The sequence below is a fragment of the Cyprinodon tularosa genome, unplaced genomic scaffold, assembly GCF_016077235.1.
Source record: "Cyprinodon tularosa strain WSP-4 unplaced genomic scaffold, ASM1607723v1 ctg110, whole genome shotgun sequence".
Classification (NCBI taxonomy): Eukaryota; Metazoa; Chordata; class Actinopteri; order Cyprinodontiformes; family Cyprinodontidae; genus Cyprinodon; species Cyprinodon tularosa.
In genome coordinates, this window is record NW_024037894.1 from 504,908 (window position 1) to 525,975 (window position 21,068).

General features: G+C 37.8%; 1 protein-coding gene across 1 annotated transcript in view; it reads right to left on the reverse strand.

Moving 5' to 3' along the window:
- LOC119790941 (Down syndrome cell adhesion molecule-like protein 1 homolog) overlaps positions 1-21,068 on the reverse strand; it is a 98,153-nt gene extending 77,085 nt beyond the window's left edge. The window contains 3 exon segments of the mRNA XM_038296723.1: positions 49-369; positions 20,838-20,972; positions 20,975-21,068. Of these exon segments, the coding sequence (XP_038152651.1) occupies positions 49-369; positions 20,838-20,972; positions 20,975-21,053 (535 nt within the window). The 5' untranslated portion in view covers positions 21,054-21,068.

The following is a 21,068-nucleotide window of genomic DNA, read 5'->3' on the forward strand; positions in this document are numbered from 1 at the left end:
CACTTCTGCTCTATTTTCTGCTTAAACCACAGTGTTGCTTCTACTCACCAGCTTTGATGCGGATGTTCGGGCTGCGTATCTTGCCCGCCTGGTTCTCGGCGGTGCAGAAGTAGTCGTTGTCGTGGATGTAACTGTTGTAGGCCGAGGGCGAGAATGGGTACAGCTGGAGGGTGCCATTGGCGTGCACGTGGCGAATGTGGGGCACGTCGTAGATGTCGTCACCAGTGGCCAGGTACCAGCGCAGTATGGCGCTGGGGGTGCCCCCTGCAGGACAGGGCAGGGACACCCCCACTGAGCTGGAGTAGGTTACCCTCTGCAGGGAGGCGTTTACAAAGTAGAGCCTGGTAGAGCTAGCATCCTCACTGTGTACTGCAGAGACAGACAAACATAAGGACTTAGGAGGACAGGTGCATACCATGCAGGTGGGTTTAGGTTATTGACGAGTCCGACCAGCGCCATCTCTCAGCGCTGAGTCCGACTTGTGGTTTCTGGAGGTACAGTGTGAGCAGGTAGATCGCATCAAAGCATCGAGCTGTACAGTGTAAGAACAAACATTGTGAGCTATGAACTTTTAAACTCTGTGGTTTCATTTTGAGCTCTACTGTAAGTGTGATGAATCGATTATAATTAATACTTAATCGATTGGTATATCAAGAGAGATGCAGAACCAAAGAGCCATTTGCAGCTCTGCAGATATATATATTTGATCACAACATTAGGTGTGGGGCAGTTTTAGTCTTAGGCCCTAAAAGTCTTGCTCTCTATTTGGGTTATGTGGTCTTCATGACATCACTCATGTAAACTGAGAGAACACACCAGAAAAAACAAACAGAATGAACTTCAGCTGTTTTCTATGTTTACTAAAGATTTAAAAAGCTTTCAGATGGTTCAAATATACTTTGACCTTTTTTTCCTAACTATATTTAAGAAGAAATCCTGCTGACCAGAGAGGTTTACTGTGGGCTTCATTTTTTTTCTTTCTTTTAGTATACAAACTAAAAAGAACAATCTATGTCCTTTCAAAGTTTTTTTTTGTACCACTGATGTATGGAGTGAATTTTGTTACATTATTTTCTAAGGCAAAAAACATATTTGTCAATGAAAAATAGAAAATAAATACAGTCCAGAAATTAAGTTTTAAATAACCTTTAACTAAAAAAATGGGTTTTTGACAAAATTATTCTACTTTTCATATTTTATTTTTTCAAATCACTTTTAGGGCATTTATCATTTTAAATAATGTTTTTTCAAATTTTTGGTTTTCAGATGAAATTTCACGAACTGCATTTATTTCAGGTCTTGTTTTAACAATGACATTCGCTTCACTTCAGGCCCAACCCAAACGCTCCCTCTTCCTCCGCAAAACTGTTGTTGCTAACGTCCGGCACACAAAAAAATAAATGTGTCTTTAATCCTCACTTCATAATTTAAAAAAGGGGGATGTGGGAAAATATAAAAAAAAAAAGAAATTAAATAATTTGAAAAAAAAACTGAATCTGAAAAAACAGAAAAAGCTAAAGACAAAACCAGTTTTTAAGATGAGGTTTCTCAAAAATACATTTCTGAATTTAATTTTTCTCAGATTTATAAAAAGTGTCTCCTTGCAACAATAATTGGAACAATTGGACTAATTTAATTTATCTCTGTCTTTGGAACAAAATCAATGTGCAACTATTGAAAAACTAAGACAACATTTAGGGCTAAAGCTATAGATTGATTTAGTAATTCGTTGATCTGATGAAATTAATTTACAATTAAACAATTATAAAGAAACTGTATTTACCCATTTCTCGAACATTTAAAAAAATATATATTTTATGGATTCAGATCAAATTAACAAGCAAAGATTCTTAGTAAAAATACCAAGAAGTATTTCTTTGTACGTAGTTTCTAACTTTTAAAGATTATTTATTATAAATGAAAGCAGTCGGACAATGTTTAATATTTGTATTTCACATTTCGCTCCTTCAAACTGGGTTATAGGTTGTATTATCACATGTGATGGAGGTTCCCTCTGTTGCAATAAAAGAAAACAAGTTCAGAGGGTGGGACCGCTCTTCATACGTGTTGCAAAAAATAATCATAACAAATGTATGTCAAACGTCCAGCTGCAAACATCAGTCATGTGACTCAGAAAGCCAGGGATTTGGGCTAAAGCCTGCGACGGTTTAGGTGGAAGGGCGGAGTCTGCTACCTCCATACAGTTTGTGCGCATATTTCACAAAGACAAACATAGAGAGACGGGGAGGAGGGGAAAACTCGCTGATAGGTTATGTGATTGGAATTTCTATGCCAGACGCAGAGATTTAAGTCCATTTAATCTCCTTACATATTTACACAAACACCCACACACACACAAATATACACACATAGCCATGTTATTCATAGGACCTCAGATTAAACACACACACCTCCAGCAGAAAAGGAAAAAGGAGAGTTTATTGAGGATAGATGGGGTGGGGGGGCAAAGTTTGGGGGAGATTAAAATAGAAATTAGTGGGGGAGACACGTCTGATGGACAGCTGTGGTTTTTAACCACTGCTGACTCCCCAGAGGAATTTAGGACCGATTTCTTTTAAACATCCTAAAACATACTATAAGAGCTAAAGGTTTTGGTCTAATGTCTAAAATGAAAACTCTCCCCCTTTAATTTGCAACCGAATCAAATGATGACATTTTTATCAAATACCATAAATGATCCAAACACTTTTCTCCATCCCTGATTGGCTGAATTTTCTTTCCTTTTTATCTACTTGACATTAATTACCAGAATGAACATAAACATCCTTAAGTCGGTTATACCATACATTTCTGTTCTAAACCATAAGTGTTTAAGAAGTATTATTTATGAATAATTCAACATTTATTTGGTCTTGAATAAATTGTCCATGTTCTGATAAATTTGAAAATACAAAGTTGAGGTATTCCATAAATAACAAATGCTATTCAAATTGCCAGTGAATACATTTTTTAATGCGATAACGCTGAAAACAACATGGATGTAAACAAATGAGATATATCCATAATTCAGCCAAGGCTCTAGAGGGCGCCCCTCCCCCAACAGGTCCATTCTTCTTCGTCTTTTCACTAGAAAAAAAAAGTTCAGCGGGGGATCACAGGTGTGTTTGATTTCAGCAGCTGATTGTGAAAATAAGGAAGCTGGAAGAGTTTGGCTATGGATTCAAACAGGTCCAGACTTCTCACTTTAGTGTACACTCTGTCGCCTAGCAACCAGACACTTGACACACCTAGCAGGCAAAGTGTGGATGCTGATCTTCTCATTACCGTTTTGGGTGCTAAGAACATTTTTGAGGATCTTCAGCAGCAGTACTATCATCTCAGATATCAGATTTATTGTCCCCACACTGCAAAAATATTAGAATCTGAGCTTAAATGTCAGCCAAACCCATTTACACATGGACAGATCAAACCTTTCAATAAACCAAACATTACCGCCACATATCTGACTCAGTAACCATTAAAACAACTATTTCCATTCATTTCACATGGAACTTTTCACATACTTGTTTTATATTAAACTGCACTTCCAATATTCACCACTGTTTGGCGCCATTCTCCTTTTTTCTCAGAGCATGGAGCAGCTGGCTTGCTTGGACTCGCAATGAATCATGGGATACCCAAGGCTACAGAGAACACAGAATACCAGTCCTTCAAAACCGGCAAAAAGAAGTGTGCGCTTGTTGACCGCATAACAAGGAGTCTTCCAATCCCAACAGGCCTCGGAGCCACGCTATGACGTGATCAGCCGACGAATCTGGTCTTCCCAGTTTTAAGAAATATAACAAAAAAATTTCATAATTGAAGCGTAAAACTTAGAATTGAATAATAGACTTTTTTAACTGCAGTGTTTTTATTTTTGGAATATTTGTGCGATTTGATGGTTAATCGAAATGCACCTTCTGTTTAAACATTTAAACATTAGGCCCACAGTCAGTCACTCAGTAATTAGTAGATTCAGTTCAGCACTGTTCTCTGCTCCTTTACTGGTGCAATCCTCTGCGTTGCTCCCCTTCGTTTCATCCTGCATTTGAGCTTTTTGTTCTTCTCTGTCTCCCTGCCAGCCGCCATGATATTGACTCATCTGTAAATTCCTTTTAGTAAATAAATATTTTGCACATTGGTCCACAAACCCCGAAACCACACCACGACAGTGACATGAGGAAAAGTTGGGCATCGAAAAGTAGAATAAAAGGACCTGTGCTTACATTTTAAAATCAAACAATATTTATTCCACATGAACAACAAAACCTATTCACTCATTCTAATTCAAACAAAAACCTTATAAGAAATGTTTTAACTTGTTAGTTAAAAGACGGGGATGCATGGACTGATCACGCCAATTGGGTGTGGATTTTTCTGTGATTGGCCTATACCTGGATCCTATCCACCAATCTCATCCTCCTCTGCAAAGGTTTTAAAACAAACCACTGTAAACTTTGATTTATATTTGCCATTAAGCGATGTTAAACACATTTTTTTATTGTTCCACAGGCCTAGTTTAATGTTTTTCCCTGAGAAAAGATGCAATATTATAACAAATGACAAAAGAATGAAAAAAAGTGGGAAAGGTCAAAATTCGATTCGGCCCGTCAGGCTCTTTAAAGATCAGTAATCTGTGATCGGGCAGAAACCTGCAAAATTTAAAATAACCCAAACAACCAAGATTATACTGTCTTTGTATTTTTATTTGTTTAATTGTCAGTTCGGAGCAGAGATGGAGGATCTGGAGTCAACTGGTATATGTCATGTATTTTTTCTGCCAAGATCCTGAACCAGGTGAGTCTAATCTGCACAGGTTAAACCAGATTGGACTCTCCTGGTTCAGTAGCTGGGCAAAACAAATACATGACATAGAAATGAATTGCTGATTCCAGGTCCTCCATCTCCTGTTCGGATAGAAGAGAAAGAAAAATCTAAATTCTCATGAATAACTATGAGGAAATAAATGTAATAAAGGAGGAGCAGCTAGAAAAAGATGGATTTAAGATCTGTTTAAGGGATAGGTAATCGGTTCTTACATTAATCCAGATGATAGGTGGAAATTTGACCGTGATTTCCTTCAATCAGAACTTTTTTCTTGGCGATATCACAAAAAGTTAGTCCACTTAGTTTTTATGAAATGTGCTGTTGAAAAACCTTTAAAAGGCAAAGAGTCAGTAACATTGGGAGGCTGCAGCCCAAACAAGAGGAGAGAGGCTGTAATAATTTTGTCCAAAAGGAGAACAGAAGCAGAGAGCGTGGATGTTTGGAAGCTGCAGGAGGAGAAGGTGATCCAGCCTGACTCAATAAAGAAGAATAAAAGAAGCCGTGACAGAAATCTCAAACGTTTCCAAAGGCTCTGACAAAGACAGAGGTTTTAAAGGGAGATTTGAGGGCAGTTAGAGGTTTACTGCAGCAGACTTCAGTGGGCAGGGGGGGTCGGTTGACTGGGGGGGAGGCTTGGATAGGAAAACGGCTTTTTCTCTCTTTCTAACAAATGTGGATAGTGGGCAGAGCAGAAAGCAGGGATCTAAGGGAACAGGAGGTCATTAAGTCTAAGTTTTAGGGTGTTTGCTGTCAAGCTCTGGGTTAAAGTCTTTTTTTTTTTTTTTTTTTGACCAATCAGAGACTTTCCAGGGTTATAATAGGAAAGACCTGATTTTAAGACCAGAAATAGGTTTGACATTAAAGAAACTTAACCAGAGAGGCAAACAGGGTTGATAGGACTAAAATTTTAACTAGAAATAGAAAACAAATCAGCCAGCTTATATTTGGGGATAATAATATAGGGCAGTATATGCGTGTGGTCTCTAGTTCATTAGCAAACATGCTTTGAGCGTGCAGACACTGCAGACCAAACGGATTTGGAGTCATCATTAATGCCGACCTGAAGTAGAAACTAAGAGGTATGGCCAGTAATTCGATTTATTTTTAGAACATCTTCAATCAAGAGACAGGCCTTAGATTTTAGTAACTTGTTAAGATTTACTGTAAAACATTTTTTTTTCCGGGTGCATTTGCTTCTGTCACAAACTGCCATGTTTTACTGTGTGGTTTTTAAATAAAGCTGAGTTACTTTAATTGGTTTCATTTGTTTAATTGATCTACAGAACAATAAAAAATATAAATGTTGAAATTATCTAAGCCAGTTATTTGAACTGGTTCCACTAAACCAGGTTGTTTAACTGGAAAATTAGTTTATTACATTTAATCAAAGCAATAAAATAACTAAATAATCTCCACAAAGTTGAAACAAACTGAGCTAATCTGGCCTAAGTAAGCCCAAATAGAATCTGTTAAATGTAAATTTGCTAGATTAGGCTTTTTGAACCAAAGTCTACAATGAACTCAGTTTGCTTTTTTAAAATTATGTTAAAAATAAATACTTAACTAGATTTAGACGAAGCTGTTGGCATAACTCTGTTAATTGAATTCAATATTTGTGCCTCAGGTTAAATTAGAAGCATGTGTATACCCCCCCCCCCCATCCTCCATTCTCTATGAATAAGACCAAAAACCATCTGATCCTGACAGGGATCTTTTGAACAGGGGGTGCAGTTAAAACCTTTTTGTTTTGTTTTTTGGACAAAGGCCAAAGTCAATACTTTATTTTCATCATCAGTTCTCAGGTGAATATATGTGCTATGAATTAAACTTCTGAATAACACTATAACAACATAGATTTAGTCGGGTGGCATGAACCTGAGTCACTGTGTTTAATAGAGTCGCACGTGACTATATTAGCTCCAAAATTCTTTTACGCAAAACACAAGGAAATAATTATATTATTATACTATTTAAACGTTATTGAATAGTTCTCCACAACCATTACACAAAGAACACCACATCAAAATAACACTCTAAAGACTATGGTTACGTTAAACTGCATAGTGGCACCATGCTCTTACTTTGAGCTACAGGCAGGGCGCCCTGCCAGGTTACAGTTGTCCAAATGTTGAGGTGCGCTCTGGGGTCGTTGGAGATAAAGGCTCTCATAAACGGACAAATCCGAAATGCGTTTCTGTGCCATATTTACTCCTCGTTTCTGTCATTAGACTATATAGATTTACTAGTCTGCTGCCGCGAGTGAGAGACCACACTCTAGCTTGCTTGACGTTACCACGACTACTCAACTTCCTTGTGTTGATTAAGCCTCAAAATATTAAATTAAAAACCAAATAAACGTAATAGAAAAATAAAAAAGGCAAAATCATTTCCCCAAAATATTTATGAGAAATGTATGAATTGTGCAAAATATTTTTAATACTTTTTTTTTTAATCTCGCTCTCGCCACTACGGGATGCTGCAGCATCCCCGCTGCCATGGATCCTGATTAAATAAGGTTATTTACACCGAGCATCCATCTAGAATAGATAGTTTTTAGTCCTTTCTGAGCCTAAATAGAATTCCAGCAAAAAGTAAATTCTTATTCCTAACAAATCTCAATCTATTTATAATATCATTTTTACTTAGACTGTGTAGATACTAGGAATCAGTATCAGTCTTAATAAGAATGTTTACTCCCACATCCATCAACTTAACATTAAAATCTTAATGCCTCATCAGCTTCGCAGAACACCAACGTTCAGACTGGATTCAAACCCAAAGGAGCTTTAACTGAAACAGCTCTGAAAATATATTCTATAACAAGGTTTCTAGTTTACCACCTACTCCTAATCGTACCTGTATGGTTAATGTAAATGTACATAAAGCGCTTTATTTACTAACAAACTGAGCAAAATCAAAGCATAAAACATGATCGGGAATTCCATTTTACAGTAATTTTCTTTTTCATTGATCTGATTTGATGATCAAATATCATCTTTTGTCCTCAGTTGGAATTATAAATTCATTATAATTACCAGAAAATAGAGTTTCACCAAACATTTTACTTGTTGCAGGACTTTACTGCTTTTGCAGAAAAATACTTATTTCTATTTCAACGTTATCTTCCCTTCTGCATTACTTACAGAAAATCCTGCAGCACCTTTAAGGTTTGGTTTCATTTATTCAGAAATGTTTGTTTCTGTTTCAACTAAGACTTAGAATATTACTTCAAAAATCGTCCCCCCAAAAACACAGCTGCACAGTTTTGGGATCAGTTAATATGTCAAATTAACCAGCATAGACTAATATATATTGGTCGATCTGTCATTTTAAGCTCACCAGAGCCTACCTGCTAAACTAAAAAACCTACTTTAGATTTAATGTGTCTTTAAAGAGTCTAATATTTTCAGTTGTTCTTATTTGTATTTTCTTACAATAATTGAATTAAGATAAAATCTGCCCTTTTAAATAAGAATCTTTCTCAGATAGACATGAAATAAGAGAGAAATAAGATGCACAAGAATACAGAGCCACCTTGAACGTCTCTAATTTAGAGTTTCTTTACATTTCTGTTTTAAAGGTCTGCTTTGTCAGGAGAACAAGCAGAACGTGTTTTTTAACAGTATGCTTTAAAAATATATTTTTTTCAAACTCTATTGTGGGAATCACATCATTAACCAGCAATGTTTTTATTGTTATTGCAGTTTTATTAATGAACAATGGAGCCCAACACTGCAGATTATGTTCCATGAAGGGAAGACCAGTTTTATGGATTTCATCAGGATGGTTAAATTAATGTCTGATGCTTTGTCAATTAATAACCTGAGTTATTATGTAATGATTATTATTATAGACTGTATAATTTTAACATAAAGCTTTCTTAAACATATTTCTGTTAATCAAAGCTAGATATTTTAAGTCTGAGCAGATTAAACTTATCAAAATATATAATGATTTACTGTAACATGTAAATTATTTTTTGAAAATTTTTATAATGTTATTATTTTGTAACTTCAAATAAAGGGGATCCTAGGTTTGAGTCAATCTGGGCATGTTACAGATGGTATATGAAAATATGTCTGGCAGTCCAGTGGTGGGCTCCAAAAAACCAGGTCAGACCCCGCACTCCCCAACCCCCACCCCACAGATTACTGATATTGGCCCCTAAGCATAAAGCCCATATTAAAGATTGCAATATCTATAATCTCCCAATGGGAGGACAGCAGGAAAGTAGGGAAGTGAGGGGTCGCTCGGGGGGGTTGGGGCGGTGTTGCGGGCAGTGAAAGAACCTCTCATTCAGTAGATTATGTGCCCTGGAGGCATTTGGGCATCGGGGGGCAGTGGGAGTGATGGTGCTGGAAGTGGATCAGAAAGAACTCCCGGTAGTCGAAAGCATGTCAAAACACATACATAACACAAATACACACAGATAAAAACCTTCATATCCGCTCTGGTGTCAGCCATGTTGGATGGAGCCAGCGTGGCTTTCAGCGCAGCCTTCTATAGGTTTAGCTCTGTCTTCATCGATACACTTTCTAACAACTTGAATTCCATAAAAATAGCAGAAAATCTTTAACGCTTTCTCTGTTTATACAAATAAATTCCAAAAATGTCCCCTAAAAGCTGTTTGAGGGAGAGAGTTGGTCTGGTGAAATTCATCTGAAAGTATTGATGACGGCATATTGATTTCATGTAATTTTGCTTTAAAATCCTGCAGCAGGAGACACAAGGTGGTTCTGAGTTATTAGGAAATATAATAAAAATATCCAAATATCCTACATTTAGTAGCTTGACAGCAGCATGCTGATTACCAGCCAGGATAAACTTATCTCCATGTGGTGACGTCTGAAGAAGAACACTGTTGGAGCCAGCTTAGCATTCAGTAATGGAGATGGATGGAAACACTGAGGATTGTTCCAGAAAATCTAGTCAGGAATTGGTTTGTTTGGTTCAACCATCAATAAGTGTTGATGCTGAGGGACAAGGAGGCATCACACCTTCCAGGTCAGAACCATCCAGAGCAAAGAACGTCTGTCTTTCAACAACTCTTTTCCAAAAATATTGCAGTATATTGATAGTCTTGAAGGGCAAATGAAACCTCACACACTTTCTGGAGCTGCTTTAAATTATTTTTTTCCATTAAGCTCAAATAATTCATCCTGAAAATGGCATTAACTGGCTGAAAAGTTCTCACAGTGAGGTGACATAGATACAAGTATTTAATTTCTCATTAGGGCTGCAACAAAAGAGTATTTTTCAAATTGATTAATCTGTCAATCAACATTTCAATTAAGGATCAGAGAGCCAAAGGTTCCTTAAAGAAGATTTTATATGAAATTAAACCAGGTAAAACTAAATGTTTTCCACTTGAGGAGTTCTACTGATACACAGATGAAAAACGTTTTTTTTTTTGTCTTAAAAGCAAAATGTTAAAAAATTGTTGTTGTTTTTTTTTTTTGTTTTTTTTTACAATTTTTGTATAATTGCTAAATGGGTCGCTATGTCAGCTAAAGACACATTTTACAGTCTCTATTCTCCAGTTAACTATTAATCAATTACTAAATTAGTTGACAATTATTTCAATAAATGATTCATCTGATTAATTGTTTCGGCTCTATTCCCTCTGTCTTCTATATATGCTCAAATTAAATTAGGTATAAATTACTAAAATACATGAAGAAAGTTGAAGTTTTGAATAAACAACTAACTAATAAAATTAAGAGAAAGTATGCATGTTATTCAAAGTCAAAACAAAACAAAAAAGAAAATTATTTAAAGCTAAAAAGTAATAATTACAGGGATATACAGTCAGAAATGTAATATATTATACATAACTATGTTATTTATCATCATCTACGAGCTCAGCCTCTTAACCTTAATATTTGCGTTGCCTTAGAATTCGTTATTTATAATTACATAGGAGCAGGTCTCGCAGCCATGGAGGCAGACATCTTTGCGCTACGACAGCGCAGAGGCAACAAACTAGCGATAGCGAGATCACCAAAACGTCATAACGATGTAGAAAAAATAACGGGTATATTTATTATCTTAAGTCTACATGAAATCTATACCCTACACAGACTAATGAAATACTATCTGTGAAATTATCTATGTAAACAAACCTCATCACTTGAGAAGGTAGGTCGAAGGTAGGTGCGGACGTCGTGGAAGACATTTTGTCCCGTAATGCTCGCCGTACTGTTGGGGGGGAGAAGCGGTGGGGGGAGATGTTCATGTTGCTGCGGTCTGTAGTCTGACCGCTAGATGTCGCTAAAAGTTACACACTGTAGCTTTAATTAATAACTACTCTTCACTGGATCAAAAACAAAACACAGATTACAGTTTCATTGCTAACAGGAGCAATTAGGAAGGAGTCTTTATAAAGGAATAAAGGAAAGCATCAATATCAGATGTGCACAAACAAATCCGTCAATTTAGACTTCAAAACTCCAATGATTTTTTCTGATCACTGAACTCACCATATGTAAAAACTTGTTTAGAAATCCACACCCTTAAGTGTGGATATGGTTTGTTTTTACCTTTTTCAGTAATTAGATATATTCATTGCTTTTCTTTTCCAAAAGAGCTTCTGACTTGAGTTCTTTACTAGTTAGTCATGGCTCTTATTTTTTCATTTTTAAGGCTCCCGAAATAAAAAAAAAATATCCTAAAGCTTTTGAGTATTTTTAAAACATTATCATACAGAATTTTTTAGTATCAGTTTTAGAGCCACATAATAAGAATTGCCGTTGATAAGAGAGAGAGGCTACATGTGACAAGAGCAGTGAACCCTTGGCGAAGCGTGGATACTTTTGAACAAAAAACCAGCATTAATCCTGACGACACTAAGGATTTTCGACATTATTTGCACATCCTTTTTTTTTGCATCCTGTAACTCTGACGTACAAAAAGATCCTCAGAGAGAAGAGTTTCACTGATGTCCCGCATTAATGTGAAGTTTTCATTCTCTAAAGAAAAACAAAAGCACTATACAACTGTCACACTAAATTAACTTACGAATATAATTTCTAATTGTGCAGTGCGATAGAATGCTAAAAGATTTTTTGATGACACATTTTTAATTGACATATATAAAGTAAATTTTACTAAAACTAGATTTTTTAATCATAATTACTGCTTATGTTTCTTTTTTGGGTAATTGCATTTTGTAGATTCTGTGTGCTCGTTTATTCCTTATGTAGCTATCCAACTTTTAATGTTTATTCCTTATAATTGGATCCTGTATTTTTACATTTCGACAAAAAACTTTTGTTTTATAAAAAAAAACTGGTTATGATGAAAAGTTATGCAATTAAATCAATCATAGATTGTTGGAGCTGGTGAAGTCATCACAGATTTACCAATATCCATTGCTGTTTCCAATGGTTTCACTAGTGACCAAATCCCATACACCAACTTGCCTTTTAGCTCTACCCTTAAATTTTGCTCATTCCCGTGAGGTGAGGGCAGTGGTGTTCCAATTCCTCTTTGCTTGTAGGGGAAGTGGACATAACAAGGAGTAGGGGTTATGAATCTACTGTAATGCTTAAAAACAAGAGATTTCAGGTGCTGATTTGCAGAGGAAGGGCCACAGACAGGGACAGGAATCTTACAGAGTGACTCAAAGTTTTCATTTGTTTTTACTTTTGAAAGCCAAACAAAGCTACTGGCATTGGCGTTCTGGTGTTTAAACTGCTCCTGTTTAAACTTCAGTGTTTTGAAATTTAAACATGGGCAGCAGGAAATCAGTATGAGAACACTGGCAGACAGAGCACCAGAGACTGCTAGCCATTCCCCTCTCTGGAGATAAGGAACCACGGTGGGAAAAACAGCACATCAGAGCGGGGACAGAGGGCAGCAGCTTGCAGCTGCTAGCTCAGAAGGAGAGCAAGGGGGCACAAGCGGGAGAGAGAAAACATCAGTTGGTCGCTGTCTGTGCTGGAGGTAGGATGATGAAACAGTCCTTCTAGGACTAAACTTTAGGAGCATTTTAAAAGCCACCAAAAAATGTTAAGAGCAATAATTTCTAAATCTTCAATTTTGATTAAAAAATGGCATGTTATTATGTAATTCCGTCCTATGGCTTTGTAATTAGAATATTTATTACACTATAAACCAGGGGTCACCAACCTTTTTAAGGCTGAGGGCTACTTCATGGCTACCGAGTCATAGGAAGGGCTACCAATACTGATCTATGAACTGGAGGGATCGGTGTTCACCTACAGTAAATCTCATCCTTAAGAAACTCATTTTTATTCTTATTTTATTCTTTTATTCATTTCTAATTTTCATTTTAATATTGTCATTTGTGGAAAATGACAATATTAAATATGCTGAAATATGAAATATACTGAAATATGATGAAATAGTTAACATGATGAAATAATACATAAATGATTAAAAGAATAAAAAAAATTAAACTTAACCCACTGAGTGAGTTGTTCTGTTTTCAGAAGACGAAGAGGGCCCCCCATGTGGTCCTTGAGGGCCTCTTGGTGCCCGCGGGCACCGCGTTGGTGACCCCTTTATAGTATAAACTGCCAGCTATAGTATAATAATTACTTTTAAAGACTAATCATACCTGATAAAGGAAAAGGTTAGTTTACCAAGCTCAGCTTAATCCAGTTTTAGGTCCAATGCTTGATTTTTTTTTTTTTTTTTTTTTTTTTTTATAAGCTTTGTCTCTTATCTTATGGTGGCTTATATCATAAATACGCAGTGGATTATGTACCACAATGTCAACTTTGCAGGGAGGTGTCCTAATTGCTAGGGAAGATTATGAAACCCTCACAATTGCGGCTTTATTTCTAGGGTGTGCGGGTAGTGAGTGGGGGCTAGTTGTTGAAAGCAGGGGATGTATTTTATGCTTTAATTACATAAAATCTGACCTTTTCTGGTTTTAGACAAAAAAGGAACAGACATATTTTGAATCTAGAAGTTTATTTCAGATCTTTTCCAGAAATATTACGTTTTTAAATAAAAAAAACAGAACAACTTAGAGCAGATTTATCTCTGCGTAGCTGGTTTGTCACCAACTGGACATTTTGCAAAAAAATGAATAACACAAAGTCAGAAACTTAAAACCACATGACTTTAAAATCATTTAGTTTTGCAGGAACATGATGGCAGCATTACAAATGAGCTACCACTGATATGTCGAGCTTAGGAGGATCCTGCTAGTCGTTTGGCTGCTAACTTTGCTGAAGTTGAAATCTGACTTCTTGTTGGTGGAAAGCTAAAGATAGCTGCTTTTTTAAGGAATATGGATGTTTTTGTTCACCTTTAGTTCAACTTATTAAATAAGAGTAATTTCTACACGTGTCTCTAATTTCTGTCTTTATGAGTTTATAAAACACAAAGAGGAACTTCCGCAACTCTTTTATTAACTCAGAATTAGAAAAACAAATTTTAATTTGACAAGAGTTTTAAAACACAACTTTATCTTATCTATTTTTTTTTCATAATCACTTAAAATCATTTCTTGTTTTATGTACTTAAACTATGTTTATTTTCTTGTCTAGCAATTTCAGGTTGGAAGGTAAAGCTAGCAGCGTGACTTTCAAACAGAGGCAAGGCAGTCCAACTTTTGCCATTTTAGTACATAAACTTTACTTCATAATATCTACATTTCACTTGCAAAAATAGTTAAAGCTGTTATTACTTTTGGATTATTTAGTTAAATGAAAGAAAAGATAATCAAGGAAAGTGTCACACAAAATGATCTCTATAAAGAAAACTATTTTACAAAAGACACCAAACGCACATCCTGGTACAAAACACAAGTTTTAAAGTCATTAAAAATGCACAGTTTAAACGGGTCACTGTGTCATACGTCTTATTTTTCATAACCAAAAAATTTGTCTTAAATATAACTGAGCAATCTCTATAGCTATTTTGCAATACCAGAGGTCACGGATTAGCGGACCACGGTCCGGATCTACCTGCCGGCTAATGCAACCCCGATCTGATTTAAAACATTTGGAAATTACCGCATGTTGTCCGACAGCAGTGCCGAATTTCACTTGCACCACTTCTCCTGTTTGTACGGTAAAGCCCTCAAGGACCAGGCTACATGTGATGCATATTAACCAATGAGCTGTGTTGGTCAGGGCTGTTGCCACTAACTACTTTTAGATACAGCAGGCAAACCTGTGGCAAGCCGGCAGGTGATTAGAAAGCATGAAAGAAAGTTTAGACTGCTGGAAGAAGCACGGTGAACCAATGACAGAAAAGTGCAATGGCGTGCTCAGAGATGACCCTGAGTATGTTTGGCTCAACCTACTGCTATGAAGCAGGATTCTCCACCATGGACATATTCAAATATATATATATATATTGATCCAGGCTAATGAATGGGCACCTTGAGCTTGAGAATGGCTTTGTCGCCATTCAAACCCAGGTTTAAACCTTGCAGGGCAGCCCAAAGCCCACTTCTCTCATTAAGCCATAAAAAAGAAGAAAAAAGAAAAACAAACAAACAGCCAGTTCAGGTGTTTTATAAAATATGTGAATCAGGAAATTGTCTAAATACCAAACTCAACGATTGTTGTTCTCTACTTTTGTTTATTCGGATCGCGCTGATTTTTAATTGATTACCCCTGTCCTATAGGCTTAGGCCCCGTCCACACGAAGTCAAAACGAACACGAAACGCTGATATTTTCCAAAACGTTTGTCGTAAAGAAGGAGACGTAAAATAAATGTGATCGTCCACACGAATGCATGAAAACGCTGCAAAATGTATGCCAGGCCTGTAAGTGGTGCTGTGGTGCCAAAGCAAAAATAAGCGACTAAATGTTGGGCATGCGCACTAATATTTATACATGGTTGCCCTGCGGGTCCATTTTCGTGGTTAAGTCAAATTCAGGTGCTGAACTATGTCGTTGATATTGCTCTGTTCTTCCTGGAGATATTACAGAAGAAGAAGATTCTGTTGTAAGCCCGACAGCAGGGTGAGTAGCATGAGCAGCAACCATTACACAGTATGGCGCCATTGTTGTTGTGATACTGTGTCGCGCATGCGTGTTTAGAGGCGACGCTATGACGCATGCGTGTAAAAAAAAAAAATGCGGTTAGAGCTTAAAGATGGAAACGCGAAAACAGCGTTTCAGAATCTTCCCACTCTGAAGGCTGAATAAAAAAAAGATTGTTTACAGACCCCCGAAACGCCGGCTTCGTGTGGATGAGAGGCTGGTTTGGTGAAAAATTTGTGCGTTTAGGCCAGGGTTCGGGTTCGTGTGGACGGGGCCTTAGGCTGCTGGAGGACATAGGGAGCCCTTTTTCATCATTCCGCTTCATTTTATCTCTTTTCTCCCACTCTGCAGAATTTGTTAGTTCAATCTCTAACGTTACGCTCTCTCTGCTTTTTCTCATCCTAGTAGGAGGAGAACATTATCTGGTCTGTTCCTGTTTGGCTGTGACTCCAACCTGGAGAGAAATATCACCTGTGCTGCTGACATTAACACCTTTGTTTTTAGATGTTGGAGCTTAGCCTGTTTTTCAGTGTAGTCCTGTTTCTCTAACTGTGACTAACTGGACTAACTTGTGTATCTCTGCTTCTTTTTCTATGTCTGCTTCTGTCTCCTTGAACCCCAGTCAGCCTCAGCAGATCGCCGCTCACACTAAGTCTTGTTCTGATTATGATGGAGGTTTCTTCCTGTTCAAAGGGAGTTTCCCTCTCCACTGTCACTACAAGCATGCTTGGTGTGAGGGATTGCTGAAGAGTCAATGACTCGATGCAATCAACTGGTTTTTCTTAGACAGAAAACTGAACCAATCTGACAGGATGATCTGGTTAAATTGTCTCTGTAAAGAGCCTTGGAATGACATTTGTTGTAGATTGGTGCTATATAAATAAATTTAACTGAATTTAACATAAAAAATGGGGGATATCATATATTGCCTTTTAAAATTGTAAACTAAAATATTTCCCTTTAAGTGTGTTCATTTAGGAATACATTTGATAATTAAATGTTGGGAATAATGTTATAAAAAGAAAAACTGTTGCTGCCCAGGCTTTGCAGCATGGTGGACAGTTGATACCCTGGCATCCATAGTGGCGCATAGTTTTCTTGAAGGTGTTACTGCAGCTCCTCTGCACCCAGGAGGCTTCATCAGCCTCATTCAGACACAGCCCCGGAGAGAAAACCAGCCGTTACAGGAAGGTGTTGGCGGCGCTGATGGCACCGCTGGAGCTGCAGCTCAGGCTGTCAGAGTCGCAGGAACTATTTTACACGCCCTGCCAGTGAGCCATGCATGAATATGTATGGCGGAGAAGCAGAAGTCATAACCTATGCAAGGTTTCATCATGCATAATGCAGCTGATCTACGCCTCTCCAGGATGCGAATGCACACAGACACACTCTACGTTCACAGCTGTATCGTGTTGACGAGGAGAAAACAACCTCCACAGCCCCCGAAATGATTCAAATTCACACATTTTCCTACAACTCCAAAGGAAATGTGCCCAACCGAAGACAAAACATCCTCATGCTTATCTCGTCTCACAAATTTCGACCTAAAAATAATGTCCAACACATCAATAGGTCTGGACGCAAAAGGTCAAATCTAGAATTTGATTTCTGCACGTAGATTAGCAGCGTGAGCTGTCAGGAAAATCTCTCTCCTCTTTTCCCCCCCGCTCTGTTTTATAACCAGCTTCATTTTCAGTTTTTTCCCTCTTTGCTTGGCCTGCCATCTCGCCATCACTCATCCGTCTGCTGTTTTCAGGACAGAAAGTTGTGTTTTGATTTGGGTGGCAACTATGTATGGGAGGATAACCTGGAGCAGGGTGAGGGAAGGGAGTCGATGTGGGGGAATGCAGACAGGTGTAAACATGTATGTGTGTTGGAGGGGGTCCGAAATGACGACAGCAGTAAGTTGGAAGGTCGCTGAAGTTGGATCTGATCAATGGGGGGGCTTCTCTATATTCCCCTCCCTTGTCCCCAGCAATCTGTTCCCCCAAAATCTTGCCCCCCCCCCCCCCCCCCCCCCCCCCAAAAAAAAGACCCGGACCATGCTGTGTCAGTAAAAAAAGAAAAAGTGTGCTACTTCAGCAATCCCCAGGGATCTGCTCCCCCCTCACTTCAAAGCAGCCAGTTTCTCTCTTAATGTGAATATCAAATCTGTAGATCACAAGTCCCAGCACAGTCTGCATAAACTGCCCCTCCCCCAGCCTTTAATTCTGCCTAGTGATGAGGGGAAGAGAGGGAGGGGAGTTATTGCGAGAGGAAGCGACTGAGCAAGGCAGGGAGGGAGGGAGGGGGGAGATGGAGGGAGAGAGAGATGGAGACAGAGGGAGATCCAACAACAAAAACAAAAAAAAAACTACTTGCTTCAGATTTGACATTTTTGCAGAACGCTCCCTCTTTTTTAGAGAAATGTGCAGCGTCCAATGAAATTCAGATGAGCTCAATTTAGCAAAGGCTGTGTTGATACACAGAGTTCTTACTGGAGAAAATTTTGCACATTCATATTTGGTGTTGGTCTGTGGATTTATCTTACTGTCCTCCCTTGGTTCAAACTGAGGAAAAGCTGAGCTATATCCTACAGGACTTTTAGGAGCAACTTTTGACAGCAGCTGTTCTGCTTTTTTAGTTAATCCATAAGTGGAGATGTGAGATTTAAAAGCAAATTATACAAACTCTTTATTATTTTTCTAATATTTAGATTTTACATGTTAGAAGCTTTAATAGAGTTATTTCAGAGAGAAATAAATAAATTTTAATAAAAAAATCACATTCAAAGAAAGGTCAAACAGACAAATTAACTATCTTTCTTCATGGCCTTCCGACAGATTGACGTTTTATGTCCTGGAGGGTAAAAGGAAGTAATGCCAGATTAAATCTGATATATATATATATATAAAAAAAGGAGGCCTGGATGTGGCCTGTCATTAAAAGCTGCATATTACTCAGTTCCAGCTGTAATGTGTCTCTTTTGCAGAGAGGGGAAGAGGGGGTGGAGGATTTTACTGTGAACAAGGGGTACACACACACACACACACACACACACACACACACACACACTCACACACACTCCTCCACCGTCACACCCCTTATTAAACAACTCCAATTAAAATAGATTCTGGTTTTAACCTGGAAAATTGGTAGAAAAAAAAATTACTTAATTGATTTTTTTCCCATGAGATCAGATTTTCTTAAGAATATTAAAATAAATTTTGCTCCATGATTGTTAATTAGTGCATAAAAACAGCCTGCACATTTTAAGACCACGAGAGTCAAACTGCACATCTACTTTTACAAAAACACCAACAGAGACAGGGTGATTTTGAAGATCCATTGCAAACTTTGGAACTGAGTTTATTCAATTTTATGTTTTTTATTTAGGGCCCAAACATTTTATTTATTTGTTTATTTATTTTCTGGTTGTGCTGCAGTTAAAAAACAAAAACTAGAATAAGCATCTCCTACCAGCGCAACCATTTCCAGGGGCGTCCCCTTCGCGCGCCTACTGTGCACGCGCCCGCGCTAGTTGGCACACGCGCGCGGACACGTCCGCGGGGGTCCAGGTGCGCTATTAGGGAGGAACATGACCGGGCAAGACTCTAATCTGCACCCACGCCCCCGGAGTTCCTCAATTGGTGAAATAAATTTGCGTATTTTAATGTGATTTCGCTGAGCCCTCTGTCAGGCTCTGAAATTACAATTTATAAATTATATTAAAGAGAAAAAAAAACTTTTAAATTAATATATGTCTGTTTGATGAGAATAATTTTCCTTAATTAAAATGTACATTAAAAAAATAAATCAGAATGATGAAAATGAAGCTTATGGGATAGGGCCTTTTTATGCGCTAAAACGGCCATTTTTTCTAGGTCCCATTATCCTGGACTTTTAGAAAAAAAGCAACAAAACACAAACATACTAACTCCTCAAAGCTTCAGCTAATGTTGACAAAATTAGATGAAAAAAAAAAGGGTCCAGGCAGACAGGGTGCCCACCAAGGCCTATAAATACCCTCTGTTGTTGGGAGTGTTGAATTCCTCTTAATTCTCGACGCAGATTTGCTGGGATTATTTTTTTGATGCACAGTAAAAAAAAAAAAAAAAAAAAAAGCTCAATGATCAACTTCACAACAGGGATTTGTTCCATCTTGGACAGGACACACCCTGGCTGATTTAAAGGGAACATTTGTGCAGGCTTAAAGAAGTCAGAGGAGTTTTTTTTATTTATTATTTAACAAAAAAAAAAGGGGGGGGGGGGGCGATGAATTAAGAGAGAAGGACAAACCTGAATGCTCTAATTATGGCCTTTATGTGGCTGTAGACCTATTACACTAATAAGGCCGATGTGGAAGAAAAGGGGCCCCTTTTATTTGCCATCAAATTACAACAATTTGCCCTAATAGGAAGAAAAAAAAATCTCATCCTAAAAATAAGAGCGTCTCTGTAGCAACCCCCCCCCCCCCCTCCAATCAGTCCATCCAAACAGCTGCAATTAGCAGAAGCTACAAGATGGAAGCACCTAGATACTAAAATAAATCACAGACCTCCACTTATAAAAACTTTGAACCAAAGTGGAAAAAAATCTTTTAAAACAAAAATTGCAAATGAGTTAATTTTAAGTGCATTTTTATTTTATTTTCATATTCATCTCTGCCCAGATCCCGCTCTGTTTGCACCTCATTCTCCCCATTCAGCCATTTTACATATTCATAACTGGAGTTGGTAATGCGAAAACAATCCGCGCTATATCAGCACCATCTGAGAGACAGAGAGCTCTGCTGCAAATAAAATAAAATAAAATGAAAACTAAATATATACTAAATAAATGCAATGCATTCTGCTCAATCCGCTGCAACAGTTTCATACAATTTGATTTTAATGAGCAAGAACAATCAGATCTCTGGATTTTTTTTTTCTGTCGAAGCTCGATGATAATGCAGAATTAAAAAAATGTTTTATGAACCACAGCTTCATCATGCAACTTTTCATTCACCTTAAATAGCAATAAGTTAATGTGTGATATTTTCTCAAATATGATTTTCTTACCTTCTTGGAGAGAGTACAACAGGAGTAAAGTTACAAGCCACATGCCATAAAGAGCAGGTATATTTTTCAGGAATTGTTGGTAATCCTGGTTAGTGTGAGGCGCGTTCCTTTGGCCAGGCGGCTCTCCGTGCTGGACTGAGCTCCCGGGAGGTGTTTCCAGCCCTGCTGCCCCGCTAAGCGTGGAGGGGAAACGAGAAGCGCCTCAGCCCCGCCCATGTCCCCTCCTCTCCT